Here is a 19,537-nt window from a genome sequence, read left to right on the forward strand (position 1 = left end):
CACCCTCGGATTCCTGTGCCCAAGGCTCAGCCGCGGCTTTCCGCCTTCAGCAGGAGGGATGGGAGCCTGGTTTAGAGCGTGGTCTAGCTGTGCCTCGGGTAACACCTTCCCTCTTGGGCAGCCTCCACTCGCCAGCCCACTCCCTCCCTGCTGTGTGGGGTCAGGGGGGCCCCCTCACAACCGTCCTCTTTGCATGGGCCACAGCGACCCCCAGGGAGGTGCGTCCATCTCCCATTCTCCTGACTTAGTCCCTACAGTGGCTGGCGTGGCCCTGTCATCATAGCACGGCAGCTATGCTCTGTGGCGGGCACCCCTTGACACTCAGTCTGGGCTGACGGAGCCTTTCAGCCTGGCCGAGCAGCTCGAGGACCGTTTGTCAGGGGAAGGATGTCGGCAGCTCTCTCCCGAGCTGTGAGGTCCCCGTGCCCGGCCTACGTGTGTGTCTCAGGTGACTACAGCCTCCCCCTGCACTTCACACATTGTGGCATCACTCAAAGGGGGCAAGCTCAGGCCCCCAGAGGAGATGGAAAGCCCCAGCCTCCGAGCAGAAGGACCAGGTCTCTGAGGCCCAAGGCAGCCAGGGAAGGGAGGGGGCTGCTGGGCTGAGCAACTGAAGGGCGCAGGCAGGGGTGAGGCAGGGTCTGCCTGAGGGAAGCAAAGGGACAGCTCCTGTTGCAGCGAGGGAATGCACTGAACTCAGACACCTGGTATTGGTGGATGGAGCACACCCCGTGGGGCAGGGGGCACCCTCAGGCTTTGGGACTGGAGTGGGGACATGCCTTCCCACCCTCCAGGCAGAGGTGGCAGAAGCAGGGGGGCGGGGGGGAAGGGAGGGGATGCACCCAGGAAAGGGGAAGAAGCTGGTGTAGGGTGAGGGACGTTAAGGAAGGGAAGTCGCTTTACAAAGGTCTGCTGGAAAATGCCACAAGGATTCAGATTAATTCCAGCCCTGGTACGTCTCAGCCACCAGGCTGGTCCTCTGCTCCGGTCACTGCAGAACACGACAGTCCGGGTCCCCGCAGAGGCAGGAGATTCTGTGGGGTGAGTCCCTGTGGGGAGAGGACAGTCTGGGGTGAGGGCGTCCCAGGGACAGGAGCCCCTGGGGTCAGAGTCACCATGGGGAGGGGACACTCTGGGGTGAGGGTCTCTGCAGCGGCCAGAGTGACTGTGTGAGTGAGTTGGATGGGTCTGGTCTGCCTGCCACCCTCCCATAGACCCCCTTGTTTCCCTGTGCTGGAAGGAGCCCTGTAGAGCCCCACTGTAGCCGGTAGGTAAGTGTCTGCCGCTGGCCTTGCCCAGAGTGGACGGTAACCTCTCTCTCTTGCGGTGTCTCGCCCGTGTCCTGCGCGCAGAATGAGGATCAAGGTCTTCGTAGACGTAACAAGCGAAAGCGGACAGTAAGTTTCTGGGTGGTTTTTTTTTTTATCCTTTTGGTTCCGATGTCAGTTTGGTGCAGGCGGGCGGTGCTGGGTCGTCAGCCACAGACACCGGGTGCCTCTATCCAACAGACAAGGAGAGCACAGGTCACAGCCAGCCACCCCACACATACCACGCCAACCCAGCCCTCCCCTCAGGGCAGGGTGCAGTGCCGACTCCATGGTCCATTCACCTCGGCCTCCCCGCTGCGATGGAGAAGGAGGCTGACTAGTGCCACTGGAACGATGGGCTTGTGACCACCCACTCTCTGGGCTGAGGCAAGCCAACTCATCCCACGCAGGGCACCAGACAGCCTTCCCTACCAACCCAGGCTGGGTTCTAGACGGCCAGCTGGAAGGCTCCGTGTCCCACCCCAGGCCCCTCAGCTACCATTACTGGGATGGAAGGTGGGCTGAGCCTCCTGAATCCAGCCCTGCCCTGGTGCTGTAGGGATAGACTGGGTCCCAGCAGGTTATACAGCAACCACCCAGGCTGACATGCAGAGGGCTCCACTGCCCGGGATTTCTTAGGGGCTGGCACCAACAGGCAACAGAGAAGTTGCCTTTAATCAGAACCAGCCTCCCTCGCTGTGGCACGTTCCCTGCTGGGCCGTTGGTCTCACAGTGGCAGAGATCTGGGCATGATATGCTCTAGGCTGGCCCAGTAATATTGCATGTCTTTCCCCCTCTGAGGTGCCTCCACCCTGTATCCCGCTCCCACATGGCCCACATTGGGTCCTGCGTTCCCTCCCGTGTGGTGCTCCACACCAGACCCTGCTTCCCTCCGACAATCACTGGCACACTGCACATCGTGTGGGCTCACCAGGACCCCTGTGACCTGCTGGGCTTCACGTCTCTGACGTGCTCCTCACCAGGCTGGGGTTCACACTTTGACACAGACCCCCATGGGGACATGAGCCTCGGCCCCTTCAGCTCACCTCCAGGCAGAGCCATGTCTCCATGCCGGGTGGCTGGCCTCAGTGTATTCCTCCCTGCTGGCTCCTAACTCCCACGCTAGCATGCCATGCTGGACATGGCATCTCATTCCAGCCAGCCCTTTTTCAGCCATTCCTACAGCACCTGATCCAAACCTGTTCTTCCTACAGGCTCGAGAGCCCTATTGTAGGGGCAGGCGAGATCCATGCTGCATAGTTCAGGGGGCCAAATTCATCCCCGGTGAAATGAGCAGAGCTGAATTTTCACCCTCTGATACTATCCACCCTTTGCAGCTTCCAAAAGGCAGCTGCAGGCTAAGCATAATTTCCCCTTCATGAGGGGCTGGCAGGCAGAGGGCAAACTAGTGAGAGATTCCACTGCGGACCCCTGCCCTTCTTCCCCTCTGCTGAACCGTGCTCCTAACTCTGACCCCCCCCCCTTGCAAGGCCTGGTGTATTATAATTACACTCAGCAGGGAGCCCAGGAAAAGGTGAGAGGTTTGAAAGCAGAGATCTACCCACCCTTTCCCAGAGGATTCTTGCGCTGGAACAGGAGGCTGTTCTCAGAGCTATAAACAAGGCAAGCATTCCCTAATCCATCTTGGGAGGTCTTGCCTTTTCTTCCCGGGGTGGGGGATTTTATCGCCAGCGCAAGGACAGTAATCCGCCAAATCCAAATTTGGAAAGCCTCCTGGTTTCTCTGAAGGAAAAATAAAGCCGGTCATATGGTGCTTTGAAAGTGTAATCTCACTGCAGCAAAATCTCCCCACTCAGACACAGCATAGGCTGGAGGGTTCACTTTTGATGCTTTTATTAAAAAAAAAAATTCTCCTGTACGTTGAGAATTTCCCGTCCCGTCTCTGTTGTGTGGATGGTTCAGTTCATGAGACAGATTCCAAGACCCTAATGTGTCTGGAGGAAATTAAAGCAGGAGGCAGACTCCCAGCCTGCTGTCCAAGTACCAGCAGGCCCAGAGATGTGCCAGAACCAGAACCTGAAATGTGAACCCCTTCATGGTTAAAGGGGTTGGATTTGAATCCACAGATCCAGGCTGCATCCAAGAACAGTAGAAGCCAGTTTTCCAGTTCTGTTTTAATAATAATATCTAGCTTTGATGGTGCTTTTCACCAGTAGATCTCAAAGTGCTTTACCAATTACCACTAGTCCTATTCTACAGGTGGGGAAACTGAGGCACAGAGCGGCACAGTAACTTGCCCAAGGTCACCCAGCAGGCCAGTGGCAGAGTTAGGAATAGACCAACCTGGTCTCCTGAGTCCCCAACCAGTGCACTAGCCACTCCTGCTGTTTGGATGCATTCAAATGGATCATGATACTTCAGCACCATCAAACCCCAAACCCCTGCCCCTACTCAGTGCAGGCCTTTCGTTTCCCAGAATTACCTGCGCTCTGCACCCTTTTGGGGTCCCCCTTGCCTTTATGATCAGAAATGTTGTACACCAAAAATCCAGACTCTCAGCAGCAACAGTGACCTTGGGCAAGTGACTTAGGCCCTGGTTTTTTAATGTAATTAGTTGCCTAACTCCTGCTGAAATCTGGGCCTCGTTCACCACCTTTTGAGTGGGGTTAATAGCCCTGCCCTGATGCCCAATCCATTAGGGCACGGGAGGCAGTCAGGTACTGCAGCAATGGGTCCAGATGAATACCTGTGCGAGAGTTAGGGCTGGTCTAGGCTGAAAACTGACATTGGCCTAGCTTCATCATTCAGGGGTGTGACAAATTCAAACGCACATCCCAAGAGACATAGCTATGCTGACCAGCTCCCCGTGTACACCGTGCTCGATGAAGGGAAGAATTCTTCTATCCACCTAGCTACCACCTCTGGGGAGGTGGATTACCTACGCAGATGGGAGAACCCCTCCCATCTCTGTAACGAGGGGCTATGCCGCAGCGCTCCGGCAGCAGAACTGCTGGCTGTAGGATTTTAAGTGTAGACCAAGCCTCGGCAAGGAATCCTGCAGTGTTAAGCTTCCTGCATGAATAATTTGTGTGTGCTTCTCCTTGTGGGTCTTGGCCCCTCCTAACCAAACCTCAGATGCACCCTCTGGATCTGGATCCAAGAGCCCAAAGTCTCTGCCTGGAGAGAATCAATTGCTCATGAGAGCCCAGTTCTCTCAATCCCAGCCCCTCTCCCTGATCCTTGCAGCTATTACTCACAATATGGTGTGGTGAGCAATCAAGTTGCTCCGTGATAGATAAGGCGTCAAATGAGCAGCAGCGCTGTGAGAATTAGCTAAAGTCTGTGCAGCACTTTGAAGATGAGAAGGGCTATAAAAGTGCTGAGGAGTCAGTTTATAAACACAGTGGGGAAACTGATACTAGACGCCAGTACTTTGAGTTTCCCAGTGCTTTCAGTAATTCTTACGGGTAAGGATACAATACAGTGTGTGTAGCAGCCCTTGCTAGTGGCTTGTCCACTACAGGGCAACAGTCTTCTCCTGCTATGGGTTAGTGGAGCGGCTGCTTCAGTTTCAATTGTCTGCAGATCCTGGGGTTCAAATCCTGCTCATAACTTATGAGGAGATTGTTAGAAAAGTAGACCTGAACTCTCCTCAACCTCAGATGGTCTAGAGTAGCTGCCGGCAAAGGGGAAGCCGCTAACATTCTCGCAAAGGATATTTATTGCACCTGTCCCTTTGTCTAGTCATGGTTGGCCCCATAGAGGATAACAGCCTCGGGCTGATGCAGCTAGTCCATTAGCTCCAACAGTAGTTAGCAGTGCACAAGGTCCTGTGTTCAAATCCTACTGCCAGGGAGTGTTCCAAGGCAGTTAGTGATAATGTTTTGGGTAAGGCCAGATGGCATGGAGCCCTTTCCAGATATTCCCCCCTTGTAATTCTGTCTTTCCTGCTTCTGATTTTCACGGAAATGAAGTTAACAAAACATCAAGATCTTGGCCAATATCTTTTCCCCTCCCATCCCCTCCTTCCCCCTGGTTAGAATTCATTCCTGGCTATGGATGAGCAGATTTATTGGTGATTACCAGGTCACAAGGGGAAAACAATTCACAGCACTAATAACTATGCTTAAGGAGTGACTTTCAGAAGCAAGAAGAGCTCCAAAGTGGGGCGGGGGGGAGATGGTTGAACTAAAGTCACTGAGAAACTGAATTAGAGCATGTTAATCAAACAAAGACAGTTTAATAATAATCCACTGGGCTGTTTGAAATGGATGGCTTTTTGACACCCTACTTAATCAGTTTCTTTAAAATGATTTAAAACAAATATCCCAGCGAACATAAGTGTTATATGGAATTGCATCAGAGGTGAAGGCAGGGAGAGCAGACACAAGAGTTGGGGGGGGGGGGAATTCATGTAGTAGCTAAATTTAATTAGCCATAATTTCATTTCAAACTTTGTTGGAGGTACATAAGGTTGCAGAAAAGTCACAGAGGGACAAGGGAGAGATTCAAAGGGCACTGGCTGTCAGAGCTGTTAATAAACACAGGGTGTGTGCAATCCCCTTCCTTCCTGCTACTTGACAGTGAGCAAAGTGGGGAGCAGGCTTGGCTTCTGAACTCACAGGCTTAGGGAAGGCGCGAGGGCACAGGGAATGCTTTCTCCCCCCCTAAGCTCCAAAATCTCGTCTGCCCTGCTGTGGTCATGCAGTACCAGCGCACAGTGCTACCAAGGCAGGCTGGCAGTGGTCTTGCACCCACCTTGCGCAGGTGGAGCGGCTGTCACAAAGAGGCTGATCTTCTCTTGCCCTGTGCCTTAGGCGATCACCTACACCTGTGCACAATGCCCTGGTGCAACAGCACACAATGCTGCCTGAGTGCCTACGGCACCGCCTGCAATGCACAGCTCAGCCTGGGAGCAGCTCACACCAGGATAAATGACAATGCCAGCTGCAGGGCGATGGCAAATTGGGCCCAATGAGCCTGGTAGTGGAGGGACAAGCCCTGTAACCTGGTCATCTCTTGCAGCCCTATTAAGTATTGGTATTTCTAGTGATGGGCAATAGCCAGCACATTTCAATCTGCAGTAGGAAGCCCCCAGTTTTCATGGGGTTGATTTAGGCCCATCTCCATGGTTTTCCAAGGGTCTTTGCAGCAGATCCATAAAGATTTCCCACTATAACTCAGGGCCCTAGCCGTGGGCTATGTCTCAGGATCCCTGCTCTGGGCTCCATTGCAATAGTTTTGGTGTCCTTGTACTAGCCAATTACTGAGGCCACAGCACTGGCCTCTCAGCATGGTTCAGGGTCCCTAAATCAGACCCTTGGGATCCTTCCCCAGGTTATTAGCATTTTGGGGTGTATCTCCAAAAGCTCCCCTGTGTTTCGCAGGGCGCAATGCTCAGCTGTGTTGTGTTCCAGTGTCTTCCTGCATCTCCCAAACTGGCTCTAGCTCAGCTCCATCCACATAAGACCCAGTTAAGGAAGCAGGTTTCTAATGTCTCTGCTGTGCTAGGGCAAGCCACTCCTTTGCACTATGCCTGTCACCCAGCATGCTAATGAATCCCTTTATATGCCCAGTTCTGACATACTCATTTGCACGGAGCCTTGCACCCTACTCCAGCACAAACCCCTGGGGCACACATGATGCACAACTCCAGATGGGATTAATATTATAGACCTCCTTGCCCATAGTTCCAGGGTTGGGTCTGCCACTGCCCACCTGCCCACGCACTGGGAGGTGGACTCCCTTGCTACAAACATCCACATTCTGGTAAGGTGGGCAAACCCTGACCACTTCTTGGCTGGGAAGGGGTTAACATCCTTGCTCAGAGAGGGAGTTCTGCTTCAAAAAAACATATTGGGTCAGCTGGCAGGCATGGAAGCAAGTGCCTTCCAGGTAAGGCTGATCAAGGGTGCTCAGCAGCAAGTGCAAAGACTGATTAATGACCCTGGCTATAAAGAGGGAGGAGACAAGGCCTGCTCTCCCTTTACGTAGTGGGAGGTGGATAGGTTGGGTTCTGAGTCCTGAGCAGTTATAGGTAGGTGAGGGAGCTAGCTTGAGATAGGAACATGTTCTGTATAAGCTGAAGAATTGCTTATTTGATTAGCAATAGTTCTCCCCTGGCAGCTGCTCTCAGTCCCTGCTGTGTGAATGCTTGAGATCTGTGTGAGAACAACCCCCTTTGTGCAGAGACCTGCTGCACCCCTGTGTTTGCCCTGGTGGTACAGATGCTGAGCCCTGGGCTGGGTGTGAATGTCCCTGTCCTGTAGGCCTGGGGTTCTAGTCTTTCAATATTGACTGCCACAGAAAGTGCACCACAACTTCTGTGGGGCTGACTGCCAGACCATGTGGGGCTACAGGGGGTCCACTGAAGCTCAGGGGCACTTTGTGTAGCAAACCTGAATGGACTTGTAGCAATTAAGGCTTGATTGTATGATCCTAGCCATCTCCTGACAAAAGCAGGATCGTTCCCTACAGCGCATTCCCTAGTGCTTTAAATGTCTCAAGCAACAGGATTCCTCTCCTTCTGCAGGGGAGGCTATTGCACAGGCTGACTGGTTTTCCTGATGTTCAGCATAATCTTCCATCCCTTAATTACAGCCCATTACTCCCAGAAGCTCCCCACCAGCACCCACCCCCTCTCCTGCCACTCCCTGGCCCCTGAAATTGCCTGGAGAACATGCAGCTCTCCAGATTATTTGCTGCCTCGCGCATTAGTTCAGCTTTGTAGAGCCATCAATAAATCATTAGCGACATTTTGTTTTCTGGATATATATATTATTTTTTTAAAGCAGCCTGGTGAAATATTTATCCGGGAGCTGGCAGAGAGAGGAGCTCTTTCTGTTCCTTCAGGCTTTTCCTCTTGAGGACCCAAATCCTAGCACCAACTGGAACCATTTGGGGGATTTCCGACCTGTGGCAAGGGAGGGGGCCAGGAAAAAGTTGCATTTCAGTCAGGCCAAAAGCAAAGCCCATGCATAAAAAATGATCGCAGGCTGTTTTCTTCCTGGAGAGGAGAATGTTCCTTTAATCTACAATGCTGCATTGTTTCATGGGAGTGTTGTGTTCTGGTTGCTATGGGTTATAGATCCTACTGGTTCACCAGACAGGCAGAGGACTGTCAAAAAGATAATTGAGGATGCTTGAAAACCCAAAGGATCATAATTGGTAGGCTGGCCTGGGCTGCTTCCTTGACCCGCTCCCGCCCTTAGCAGCTCAGCCTAAAACAAGGTGGAGAAACCCTTGGAGATAATCTGCCAATAGTGTAAGCAGCATTGATCTCTCTTCCCCTCTCCTTACCTTGTCCTGATTTCCCCTGCCTAAACTGAGATGGGACTGGGGAAAAGGGAGGAGGATGAGCCAGCCTTTGCATGAATGGGTGTGTGATGTGCATGCTTCGTGGATACAGGTGTGCCTGCCAGTGAATGGCTCCCTGTCTGGTGCTACAGATAACTTCATCCATTTTGCAACAGCTTTAAGAGAACACGGGCCAGGGTGCTCAATATTTGATCTGCCTTCCTAGGATCAGAACCACACAGGGACCCTCCCCCAGCTGATAATGCTCTGTTATACTCCAAACCTCAACAGAACAGGGAACAATGAATTTGGATAAAAGAGGCTTCAGACAAGTAAAGGGCTCAACTCTATATCTAATTTGTGTTGCAGTAGCACTGGGGGCCCCAATCAGGGAGCAGGACCCCATTAGACAACCCCTGCCCCCCATTGACAATCTACTAACTGAATGAGGCTATGGAACAACAGAGACTGGATAGTTCAAGATTTGACCATGTTGTTTTTCAATGCACGGTGGTGTGTTTGAGAGAAAGAAAGCCCTCGGTTTTTGGTGCGTGACACATCAAAACTGGCACATTCACTCTCTTGAGTGCCTTTCAGCAAATCAGTTAGCCAGGAAGAACGCTATCCCCAGGGAGCTAACCCTTGGAGGGAAGACCAAAGCAGGAGTAGGGCCTCTTGAGCCCCAAATGTAGCAGATAAGCCAGTCTTTGCCTAATAGGAAAAAGAGTTGTCAAGTAACCTTTTAAATGTGCTGAGGCCAAACAACAGGAAGCGGGAGCTGAAAGCAATTGCTTATGATGGGCCCAGGTTGTTGTAATGATGCCTGGAATGTAGAGAGATGTCCCGACTAGGTCCTTCACCAAGATCAGCTTGCAGGGTTTCAAAACAGTAGAGAAATGTGTGAGCAGGAAGGGATACAATCCACTGCCAGTACCAAGGGAGGGCAAGTGAAGACTTTGCATTTCCCTGGGGCACTGAGCAAGCTGGGTCTGTCCATCCCCCTGACACACGCACGAACAGAAGGGAGGGAGCTGAGCATCAGTGGATGTTCTTTCCAATCATCCCTTTTGTTTTGCAGAAAACCCACCAAAGAAAGATCTTGGCGATTTTGCACTAGAACAAGTGACATTTGATTGTCATTTGTTATTAACAACTGGGCAAAGCAATCACAACAATAGCTTATGCTCCTTGGAATTCAAGGCATTTGCATTTTGTTCAGGGCTTGCAGAAAAGAACCAGATTTTGCAAAATATCTGAGCAGCGCTGCATTCTTCTCCCTCCCTCCACCCCCGAAAGAAATGGATCATTTTATGGAGGAAAGATTGGGTCTGTTTTCCCATCTTGAAGGAAATGGTCTTGTGTCCGAGCCAAATCCATGATATTTTTCCAAATTGGACATTTCAGTTCTCAACACTGTAGCCCCGATCCTGCAAACCCTGACATACACTATTAGTGTTACTCACATGAGTAGTCCCGGTGATTTCAATGGAACTGCTCCAGTGCATAAAGTTAAGCACGTGCATAAGGGTATGCAGGTTTGTTTGGACAATAAATCATTTCACCCTTCAAGGCCTGATCCTGCAAACACACTTTACAAAGGAATATAGGCATAACCAGACTGGATTAGATTCCAAGCCCATCTAGCCCAGTATCCAGCCTCTGACAATAACTAGCACTAGATGCACCAGAGGAAGGTGTATAAGAACCCTGCATTAGGTAGATTTGAGACAATCTGTCCCGCACACTAGGTCTTCTCCTAAATCCTTATAGGAGTAGATTGGTTTAAGTCCTGACGCATGAGATCTAATATTGGTCCCAAAATTTGTTAGCATTAACTGTTTTAATTCCGGCTATTTTTGTTGTCTGCACAAATGTACACTCCTTTTTTCAGTGTTACTAAGCTCTAGACCTCAATGACATCCTGTGGTAGGGTTTGTCAGTCTGATTACGCACTGCATGAAAAAAAGATTTCCTTTGATCAGGTTTGAATTTTGCCACCTTTTAATTTCATTGACCATCCCTGTTTTTTGTGTTATGAGACAGGGAGAACAGAAGCTCTCCATCTCCCTTCTCTACACCAGTCTTAATTATCTGCTTTTATCATGCCCCTTCTTATGCATTTCCTTCCAAAGATAAATATTACACATGTGAATCATCCCATTGAAACTCACCTGTGTAAAATTAAGCCCTTGGGAAACGATTTTCAGGACTGGGAACAAAGTATGTAAATTTTCATGGGGAAAATGGGTATATATGTGGGTGAGGCAGACATTTCTCATTGCCAAAATGGCCCAGGATGAAATGTGAATAGCTTGTTTTTTGGGGGGGGGGGGGGAAAGCCAACAGAGCTCCATTATTTTCCCTGCTGCTATTAATTGATTGAGGGTATCTCACAGGGAGTTAGGTACCTGTGCCTGTTACTGCAGTCTAGCTCCAAGATTCTATTCACTGACTTTGTCTCTTCTCCCAGAACTTTGGAAAGTGTCACTCAGAGATACCGGATGCGAGTGATCACCTGACCTGCTGTTGCTCACCTGAAGATCAATATCTGGAGAAAATACCCCGTGTCTATAACCCCTTATCGTATCTCCCAGAAGATCTGTATCCTCACCGTGCCGATATCTCCTTTTGCTGCCCACCACCAGGTTCCCGGGCGCCGTACATCTGTCCTAAGGAACAGTATGTTTAAAACAACAGCACACAGTCAAGCAAAAGCAAAGAAGCCAGTTCTTCACATCTCCCGACCTTTCACGTATTAACCAAGGCCTTTGATTTCTCCCCAGCCATTGAGAATTTTGTTTGGGTTTTTCTGTTTTTAAATTTTGGTGCAATTGTAATTGACATGATTTGGTTAAGTATCCACCTGCTCATTAGCGCTCAAGGGAACTCTCTACCTTCATCTATGTGTCATACACTGACTGCATCTTTTTTCTAATTTTGGCCCCACCACCCTCCAGTAGCAAGCTGGCTATGTGCATGCGTGTGTGTGTCAGTGGGTGGCTGGGTGGGTGTACCACTGCCCTCTGTTGGATGGAATGTCCCAGACCCACTCAAGTGTCTGTGTTCCGTAGTGTCAATTTTTACACCATTTACACAAGAGGATCCTGGAGCGGATTCCTCCACAAACCTTGTTACACCGTGTCTAAAATTCCCAACTCTACTTTTACTTCCAAACAAAATGATCTCTGTACTACATTGAAACTTCCCAGCCAGGGCCCGGGTCTGAGTCTGCAACTCTCTCGTTTGAAAATACCGTTTGGGACCGGGAGCCCTGTTCAAAGGGCAAAGGGTAAAGACTTCTGAACCAAATGTAACGATGGGACGTTTGGAATGAAAAAGGCTCAGAACCAGCCCCAGAGCAGAAGAGATGTTGTATTTTTCCCCACTCCCAACTTCTTGCATTGACTCTTCCCAACCCAGAGGGTGTAGGAACAGAATTTGGACACAGGAAAGACAATGGATTCTAGAACATCTTCCTAGAACTTTCTATCATGTAACCTGAAACCAAAAGAAAAAAAATCTCTAATTAGGAAAAATACGTAGATATACACGCCATAATTTTCTTTTCCAAAAGTCTAAAGCTCACCCCAGGTCCGTCTGTACACCTGTTGATTGGAATTTTAAAGTGAACTCAGGCAGATTATAGAAAACAAATCAGAATTTCAGGTAATCTTCTTGCTCTTAATGAAGGATAAAAGCCAACACAGAATCTGGCCTTTTAACTTTTTTTAAATCGTCTTAGTTTTGGACTGTGAATTTTTTGATATTTGGAGTGTGTGCGTGTGTGTGTATATGAAAGTGTAAGTTCCTGCAACCACCAAGTGTTTTAGATAAGAGAATTCATCTCCACGTCACCTCCTTGTTCACTTGTATTAGAAAAAAAGAAAAGAAGAAGAAGAGGAACAAGAGGAATAAAGTCTTGGAGAATAGTTGGCTTCAGGGATATTTCTAACCTTTTCCACCCAGGTACAGCATGGGAGAGACACAGAATGGACAGTTATGCACAAGGGGATGTGTCTTCAGTTAACAGACTCTTATTTTTCTTAATTTTGAGATGGATCTTTTGCATCCTGGAGACATACACAACCTCGCACTGCTAATCCACAAGGACATGTGAGCCAGGCACCCCCAGCTATCTGCCTGGTTCTCCAACACCAAACCAGTATCCAATGCTCCTTGCACAAATGCAAAGGAAACCACCACAGTATTAAAGATGCCCCATGGGGGGAATAACACATCAGACACTGTCAGCCCAGCTCCTGCCTTCGCAAATAGACTGGGTCACTTTTATTTTTGTATATCTGATTCTAAAGGCAAAGGTCGCTCTATGTACTTTCTTTGCTCCCACCCCAGAGGTTTGTCTCTGAGCTCATCCTGCTTGTCCCCCAACTCCCTGACTCACACAGAAGCACGTCTGTGTCCGCACTACCTCATATATTTCCTGCAGGCTAAAATATGTAGAGAGAGAGAGAGAGATTGCTTCCATTAGGAAATAATGTGCCATGAGGGAACCAGGCTCCGCCCACGCCTCCTGGGCCTGCCCCATAAAACCTAGCTCCGCCCTTTCCCTGTGCACATCGCCACATCCTGTTTTGGGAAAACAGCATGGCCACCTGGAGCGATGACATCATTCCCCCCTGCAGAGGGAAATGGAAGAGCCGGTTGGGGTGGGTTCTGTTGGACTGAATGGCTTTGTTGCTTCGTGCTGGCCAGGTTGGCTGCCTCTAGAGATCAGGGAAGAGGGCACCAGCTCTTCCTGGCCTCCCGCCATCCCAAAGCATGCAGCCCCTCTAGCTGGCCCACGGAGCAGGCGGGGCAGCCCATGGTTGCACCTAGCACATGGAACTCTCCCATTGTCAGAAGGGCCAATGGGCCCCCTAATTATAGACACAGGGCCTTTGAAATCCCTTCCCTTCCATCTTTGCTGGTTTGGATCCTTTGGCCCTGTTAGGGTTCACACTTCCTTGGTCGGCCTCCTCTGCCCAGAGAACCGGCCAATTCACTTCCCTTCACGAACGAGCTCAAAGTGCCACTTGCCTCCACTCAAATGCTAGACCTCTCGCTCTCTCGCTCTTTCCTCTTCACGTGCCATGCGGTAATGTTTGGCAGCCACGGAGCTGGGTTTGCTCTGAACTCAGACCTACTGCCGTCACTGTCCAGTTCCCTGCCGCCTACGCTGGCAATGGGAATGTACTTTGGCCTCCTCTACCAATCTGCCTTTAGTCCACCCATTAGAGAAGGAGATGTGGTGGCAGAAAACCCCTGCGGTCTTTGCGTCCTGGAGAGAGATGCAACCTCACACCGCTGAGCTACAAGAACACATGGGCAAGGGACATTCCCTCCGACTCCCTTCCTAAAAGAAAGGGGGCATCTCCAGGCTCGCAGGAATTAAAGTGGGAAGCCTGTTTCCACATTCACCCCAGATCTGGGCACATAGATGAGAGGCCGAACAAAAGCAACATGGTCAACTCTTGAGGTGCATAGGAATTATATTACATGAAAGGACTGTATGTGGGAGGGGAGGGGGGCAGCGGACATCTCTGTAGCTAGAGATTTCTTTTGCAGTTTTTGGGGGAGGACGGTACTATGATGGGTGAGGGGACAACATGTAGGCAGACTGTAGTGTCGCATGGCAGCTCAAAGAAAGTCCAGTTGCCTTGGACAAATTTGAACTCAAGCTGTCCATAAAGAGGAGACACAGAGATCTTTGCTTTTCAGCAAAGCGAAAGGATTTCTAAGCTCCCCAGAAAGAAAGAGTGAAGCAGAAATTCAGCCTCTGAAACCAGCTGCCTGATTTATCCAGTGCATGTTTTAAACTTAGGAACATTTGATCTCTCTCTGCCTTTTCTACCTTCTCCCCTATTCTTGACACACTAAACAAAGGAGGCCCTTCTGTCTGTGCTGCAGCAGAAGGTCTGGTGGTATTGCCAGATTCCTTCATGATCCCCATGTGGAGATGTGTAAAAACCTATCGGTAGATGGAGGGGGAGGTTGGCTTGATTGGGTTTTGGCTCCACAAAGCCAAATCCATGGATGGTTCTGATCCAAGCCCTCATTTTTCTCCTCTGTATTCATGGGTTCAAATAAATTGTCCCATAGATCTTCTATCTTCCCCAGCCCCAAAGCAAAGGGATCATACTTCTTTTCCTCCCGTGCCCAAGTCTTGACCTTTCAGAGGCAGTGGTCCAGCTTCAGCAATGTCAGACAGTGGTGTCTCTCTCCAGCTAGGATAAGCCCACACCTCGGCATAGGCTGCTTAGACAAAGGACCTGTTCCTGCAGCAGTGCCATCCTTAGTGGGGGAGGTAAAGGGTGGTTGCTTGGATTGAACAGGAAAGGTGGCTGAATGCGAATACACAGAGAGAGAGAGAGAGGGAGGCAGCAGCCCCCATGTCCCAGTGGCAGGCGGGTGGGTGGATGATTTTGGTGTTTTATTTCTGTGTCTTACCTCATGCGAGACGTGAAGCCGTGTCTCCTGTCCAGGGGGCGTGAAATGCCAGACCTGCTGCGGGGATGGCTGATGGTTGATGGAGCTGTTCTGGAGGACCAGACTGACCACAGAGCTTAAATAAAAGTGATGTAAGAGTTCAAGCAGCTTCCCTGGTCTCTTTACTGTGAAACTGGTGTTGGGTGTTTGGTCTCGGCCCTCTGACCACACCTCGTTCACTGCACAATTAAAGCTTTACACTTTAGCCCTTCCCCACCTCTACACACACACTCCCGTTGTCAGGGCTGATTCCCCACTCTGGCACTTCAAGTGCAGAAGGGGGCATGGCCCGCAAGGATTCTAAAAATCAATACTGGCCACTCCAGGCTTGTATTAAACTCCCATGGTTACAGCTTTTCTCTGACCTTGGCTTGGTAAACGCTGCCCCTGCCCAAATGTAAAAACCCCCTTGAACCCAGGAAGGAGCACTTGGGAATTCCTCCCTGTGGGGTATCTTCTGGGGAAGAGCTGAGAAGAAAACAAAGGAAATTAGCTGTTGCCACCAGCTAATCAAACAGCATATGCACAAACCTCTTAGGACACTGCTACTCTGAAACCAATCCAAATCCTGCTCTTAAAAAAGGTAAATTTTACTAAAAACAAAAAGGAAGAAAATACATCTGGAACGTAGGCTTTTGCTAGATTTTAAAAGAGCAATTCCAAAAATTAAATACCCAAAATAGCCTCTTGGGGGTTCAGCTTAAAGGTTACAAGCAAACAAAAGCAGCTGGGGTTAGCACAGAGGAGTCCAAAAGCCTTAAAAAATAAACAGAAATAAACCTAATTGCATCTTTCTAAATATTTCTAATTTTCCTACATTCCTGCTGCCCCATCTCTTCACCCCAGAAAGATCAACCACATACACAAAGGGAAAGTTTCCTTCCCATTGGCTCTTTCGGTCAGGTGTCCTTTTCTTTACCTGGGGGACTTTTTTAACCCTTTACAGGTAAAGCATGCAGAGAACAGATACCAACAGGGATTTTACAGCTAACTGGCTGGCTGGGTGCCCATCAAAGGGAGATGCTCCCTGCCCCTTTATTTATCACACCCCCGCACAGATCTCTGTACAGGACTGGGAGCTATTATGTTCAAGTCCCTTCTAGGAGGAAGGTGTGGTGAGAAGGTGCCACCTCTGTCCCATTTGTCTTCCCTGTTTCTCTTTCTTTGTGGGAGCCTCCCTCAAGGTCTCCTTGCCTTCCTCTGAGCTGGAGCCTGCTCACCGAAGGTCTAACTGAAAGGTCCACCAAGTTCGCCACATTGTAGCCCCAGCTTTTTTGTGAGTCTCTGAGGCAGGAGGACTTGTATCGCCTGCCCCCGGGACCAAATGGGTGCCCTGGGTGGGTGAGTGGCTGTGCGGCTTTGTTCACTGAAGCCAGGCTATTTGGGATGATGAATGGAGCACACCCGGCTCTGCGTGGCTGCCCCTGTCTGGTTCTGACATGCTGCATGGAGAACATTGGGAGAAAGCTGGAGCCCCCATCCATAAGGCTGGGAAAGGAGAGGGGGGAGACTGTTCCACCTCTGGTCCTGTGTCATTACAGGCACCCAGGCATCATGGCGAAGCGAGCAGAAAAGCACTGACTGCCAGGATCCATTCCCTTACCAGTGACATGACCACTCCAAACATCCCCTGGCCCTGCCATGAGCACATGACCTACACCAACTGGCGGGGGGACGTTCCCTGATTCACATGAAACCAGCAAGTGCCTGATGTGTGCGGGGAACTGGCATCAAAGTAGAATTCCCCATTAAAAAGAAAGCAAGCAAGAAAGAATGCATTGGAGGGAGGACAGAGGTGCAGAGAAGACACGGTTCTGGATATTTTCCTTTGAAGTCCAATATCTGGTTACAATAACCCTGTGGATGGGATGAAATGGGCTCCTGAATGTGGTGGGCCCATTGTCCACAGTCAGATTAAATTCCTCTGACGGGCAGCCTTCAGGGACATTACAATAACTCCTGCCAGTAACCGGTCTCTTTGCAGACTTGCAACACCACTGGTTGTCCAGTTCCTTTCCAGGGCACGTAGCCAAGTCTCATCCCCTGTCTTCCCGCTCCTTGGGACGCAGCATGAGTTAGGGTGGCATGGCATGTACTGCGGGCAAAGCCAGAGTAACAGCTCTGCTCTCGTACAAACAGGAATGAACTCAGGGAAGCCCTGTGGCTGGGGTTATGCCGGAGGACGAAGCAGATGACCACACTGGTCTTTTCGGACCTTATAACCTATGAATCCAGCAGTGGAAATGCAGGGCAAGTTGAATGGCAGTTCAGCCAAACCCTCTCTTCATTGCCGCAGGGCGGGTAGCTGTGACCAAAGGGACTGCATGCTCTGCTCTTCTGCTTGGAGTTCTTTGAGTCTTTCTGGGAGTGTGTAAAGGTGTACCATGCCTTTGAGCAGCAGAGACTCAGCCCTGCTCTGAACGGGGCCATCAATGGCTATTAGCCAGGATGGGCAGGGATGGTATTCCTAGCCTCTGTTTGCCAGAAGCTGGGAATGGGCAACAGGGGATGGATCACTTGATGATTCCCTGTTCTGTTCATTCCCTCTGGGGCACCTGGCATTGGCCACTGTCGGAAGACAGGATACTGGGCGAGATGGACCTTTGATCTGACCCAGTAGGGACATTCCTATGTTCTTAATAGAGTCTGGACTCTGTCCAGCATGTATAAACTTCCCCCTGCCTGGGGATTGGCTTTATCACTCATTCAAATGACAGCTGAGATTAAAACTTTGTGCATGGTATTCCCACTTCCTCCACCCCCTTCCCTTCATCCTCCTGCTACATCCCACCATATCCCTAAATTGTGAGCAATGAGGTACAGGGGCTGCCCATGTTTTGCTTGTTTGTGTAGTGACTCCCAGATTCAGATTCCCAGGCCAGAAGGGACCATTGCAATCATCTAGTTTGACCCCCCCACATGACACAGGGCATAGGACTTCCCCAGCTACCTGGCACAACAGAGGTCTGATCTTTAACTGGGGGCCCCTGGGCACTAGTGTAATGTCAATAGTTATAGTAATAACAGCAACCAAACATACTTCAGCCTAAGCTTTCTCCCCAAACTTGGCTTCAGCTAGGATTTCTCAGCAGGACCTCCTCCAGGCCAAGCCTGAGTTCCCTCTTCCTATGAGTTAGACTATCCAACCTCTCTCACATATCTGGTTGGCGTTAACAAGAAATACCTACCATTGCAACTTAGCAGCAATTACCCTGCATCTGCAGGCAAGGTGTGAAGATCCTGACAGCCAGATGGCTCAGTAGGGTAGCCCTGCATCTCAAGAAAGGGTCTAAGCATCTGTCCACGTGTTATGGTGTCTGAACTAGTGCACTGAAAGCCCTTACAGGTGGATTTGCTTTGGAGACCGGCCCAGCTAACCGTGGAATTAGCACACTGTTAGAATGTGCACTACCAAATGGGTCTGACCAACACGCAGCTAGGGAATTCTTAGCACAAGTCACGAGCTCGGCAAATGAAAACTCTCCAGGGCCTATTTTAATGGGAAAGCTACATTGCCCCGGGATAGAGCATCTCTTAAAAAAAATAAATAAAAAGACCTTGGTCCTTTGAAACAATTCACCCAGGGATGGAGACAGCAAAAGGCTTGACGTGGGGTTGGTACAAAAGAGCCTGTCACTTCTAGGCCACTGGTGAAAATTCACCCTAGGCTGCCATCATGTGGCCATCTGTTGGATTGCATGAGATGAGTTGCTAGGGCCTCAGCCCAGTGGCTAGCAGGACATGGCAGAGAACGGCATGGGCCCAAGGAGTTTCCCTTGATGAGTGTCTCAGCAGAGGGGCCAAGGATGGGATGGACCTGGAATATGAATAACCCTCTCACCCCTACAAGTAGTGAGTGACTCCAGGGCAGGATGGAGAGAGCTGACTGATAACTCCTCCTGCAGAGCTCCAGTCCGGCACCTATCACTAACATGCATTCTCTTTAAATGAAGGAGAAGAGCCACTGAAAACGGCTGCTGTGTAACACTATAACACAGAATACCCTTGGCACCGTCCCTTAAACACCGTCTGAGTTTAAAACCCCCAGGAACACCAAGGTTCAGCAGAGACACTGAGCCTTGTGGCAACTGGGGGGAGGGAGGGGGCGGGTAAAGACGGCTGCTTTTACAAAGGTGATGGGAGCCCCATTCATTCCAGTTCATCTTATTTCTTTTCCGCCATCAGATCTGCAAGCAGGGTCGGCACTTAGAGTGCCTTTCCAAGCCTCCATCTCAAACACTTACCAAGCTCTGATTAGCCTTATCCTAGCACAGAGCATATCCTGCTGGTCCCTTTATTTCATATATAGATAGATTTTTTTAAAGCCAAAGATCTGTTATTTTCTCTCTGAAACAGCTGCCTTTAGAGAAAGCTTTTCATGCAGGAGCAAAAAATAGACACAGAGCAGCCCAGACGATACCATGCTATGTGTAAGGATCAGAAAAAAGGGCTCCAAATTAAAGGACAGAGTGGTAAAGTGTGCTACA

At 50.0% G+C, this 19,537-nt stretch overlaps 1 protein-coding gene across 3 annotated transcripts in view; it reads left to right on the top strand.

Moving 5' to 3' along the window:
- The window catches only part of NECTIN1 (nectin cell adhesion molecule 1), a 156,622-nt gene extending 141,468 nt beyond the window's left edge, over positions 1–15,154 (top strand). Inside the window, exons 10-11 of one of the 3 annotated variants that reach the window (XR_007353526.2) lie at positions 1,353–1,397; positions 11,035–11,157. Coding sequence is in view for 1 of the 3 variants with exons in the window: in XM_048827324.2 (XP_048683281.1) it covers positions 11,035–11,253 (219 nt within the window). In the remaining 2 variants the exon portion in view is untranslated. Of the gene's footprint in view, positions 1–1,352; positions 1,398–11,034 lie in introns of all 3 variants that reach the window. The other 2 variants (XM_048827324.2, XM_048827326.2) reach the window with 2 other exon arrangements.
- The last annotated feature ends 4,383 nt before the right edge of the window (positions 15,155–19,537 follow it).

This window comes from Caretta caretta, chromosome 22 (genome assembly GCF_965140235.1).
Source record: "Caretta caretta isolate rCarCar2 chromosome 22, rCarCar1.hap1, whole genome shotgun sequence".
NCBI classification, from domain to species: Eukaryota; Metazoa; Chordata; order Testudines; family Cheloniidae; genus Caretta; species Caretta caretta.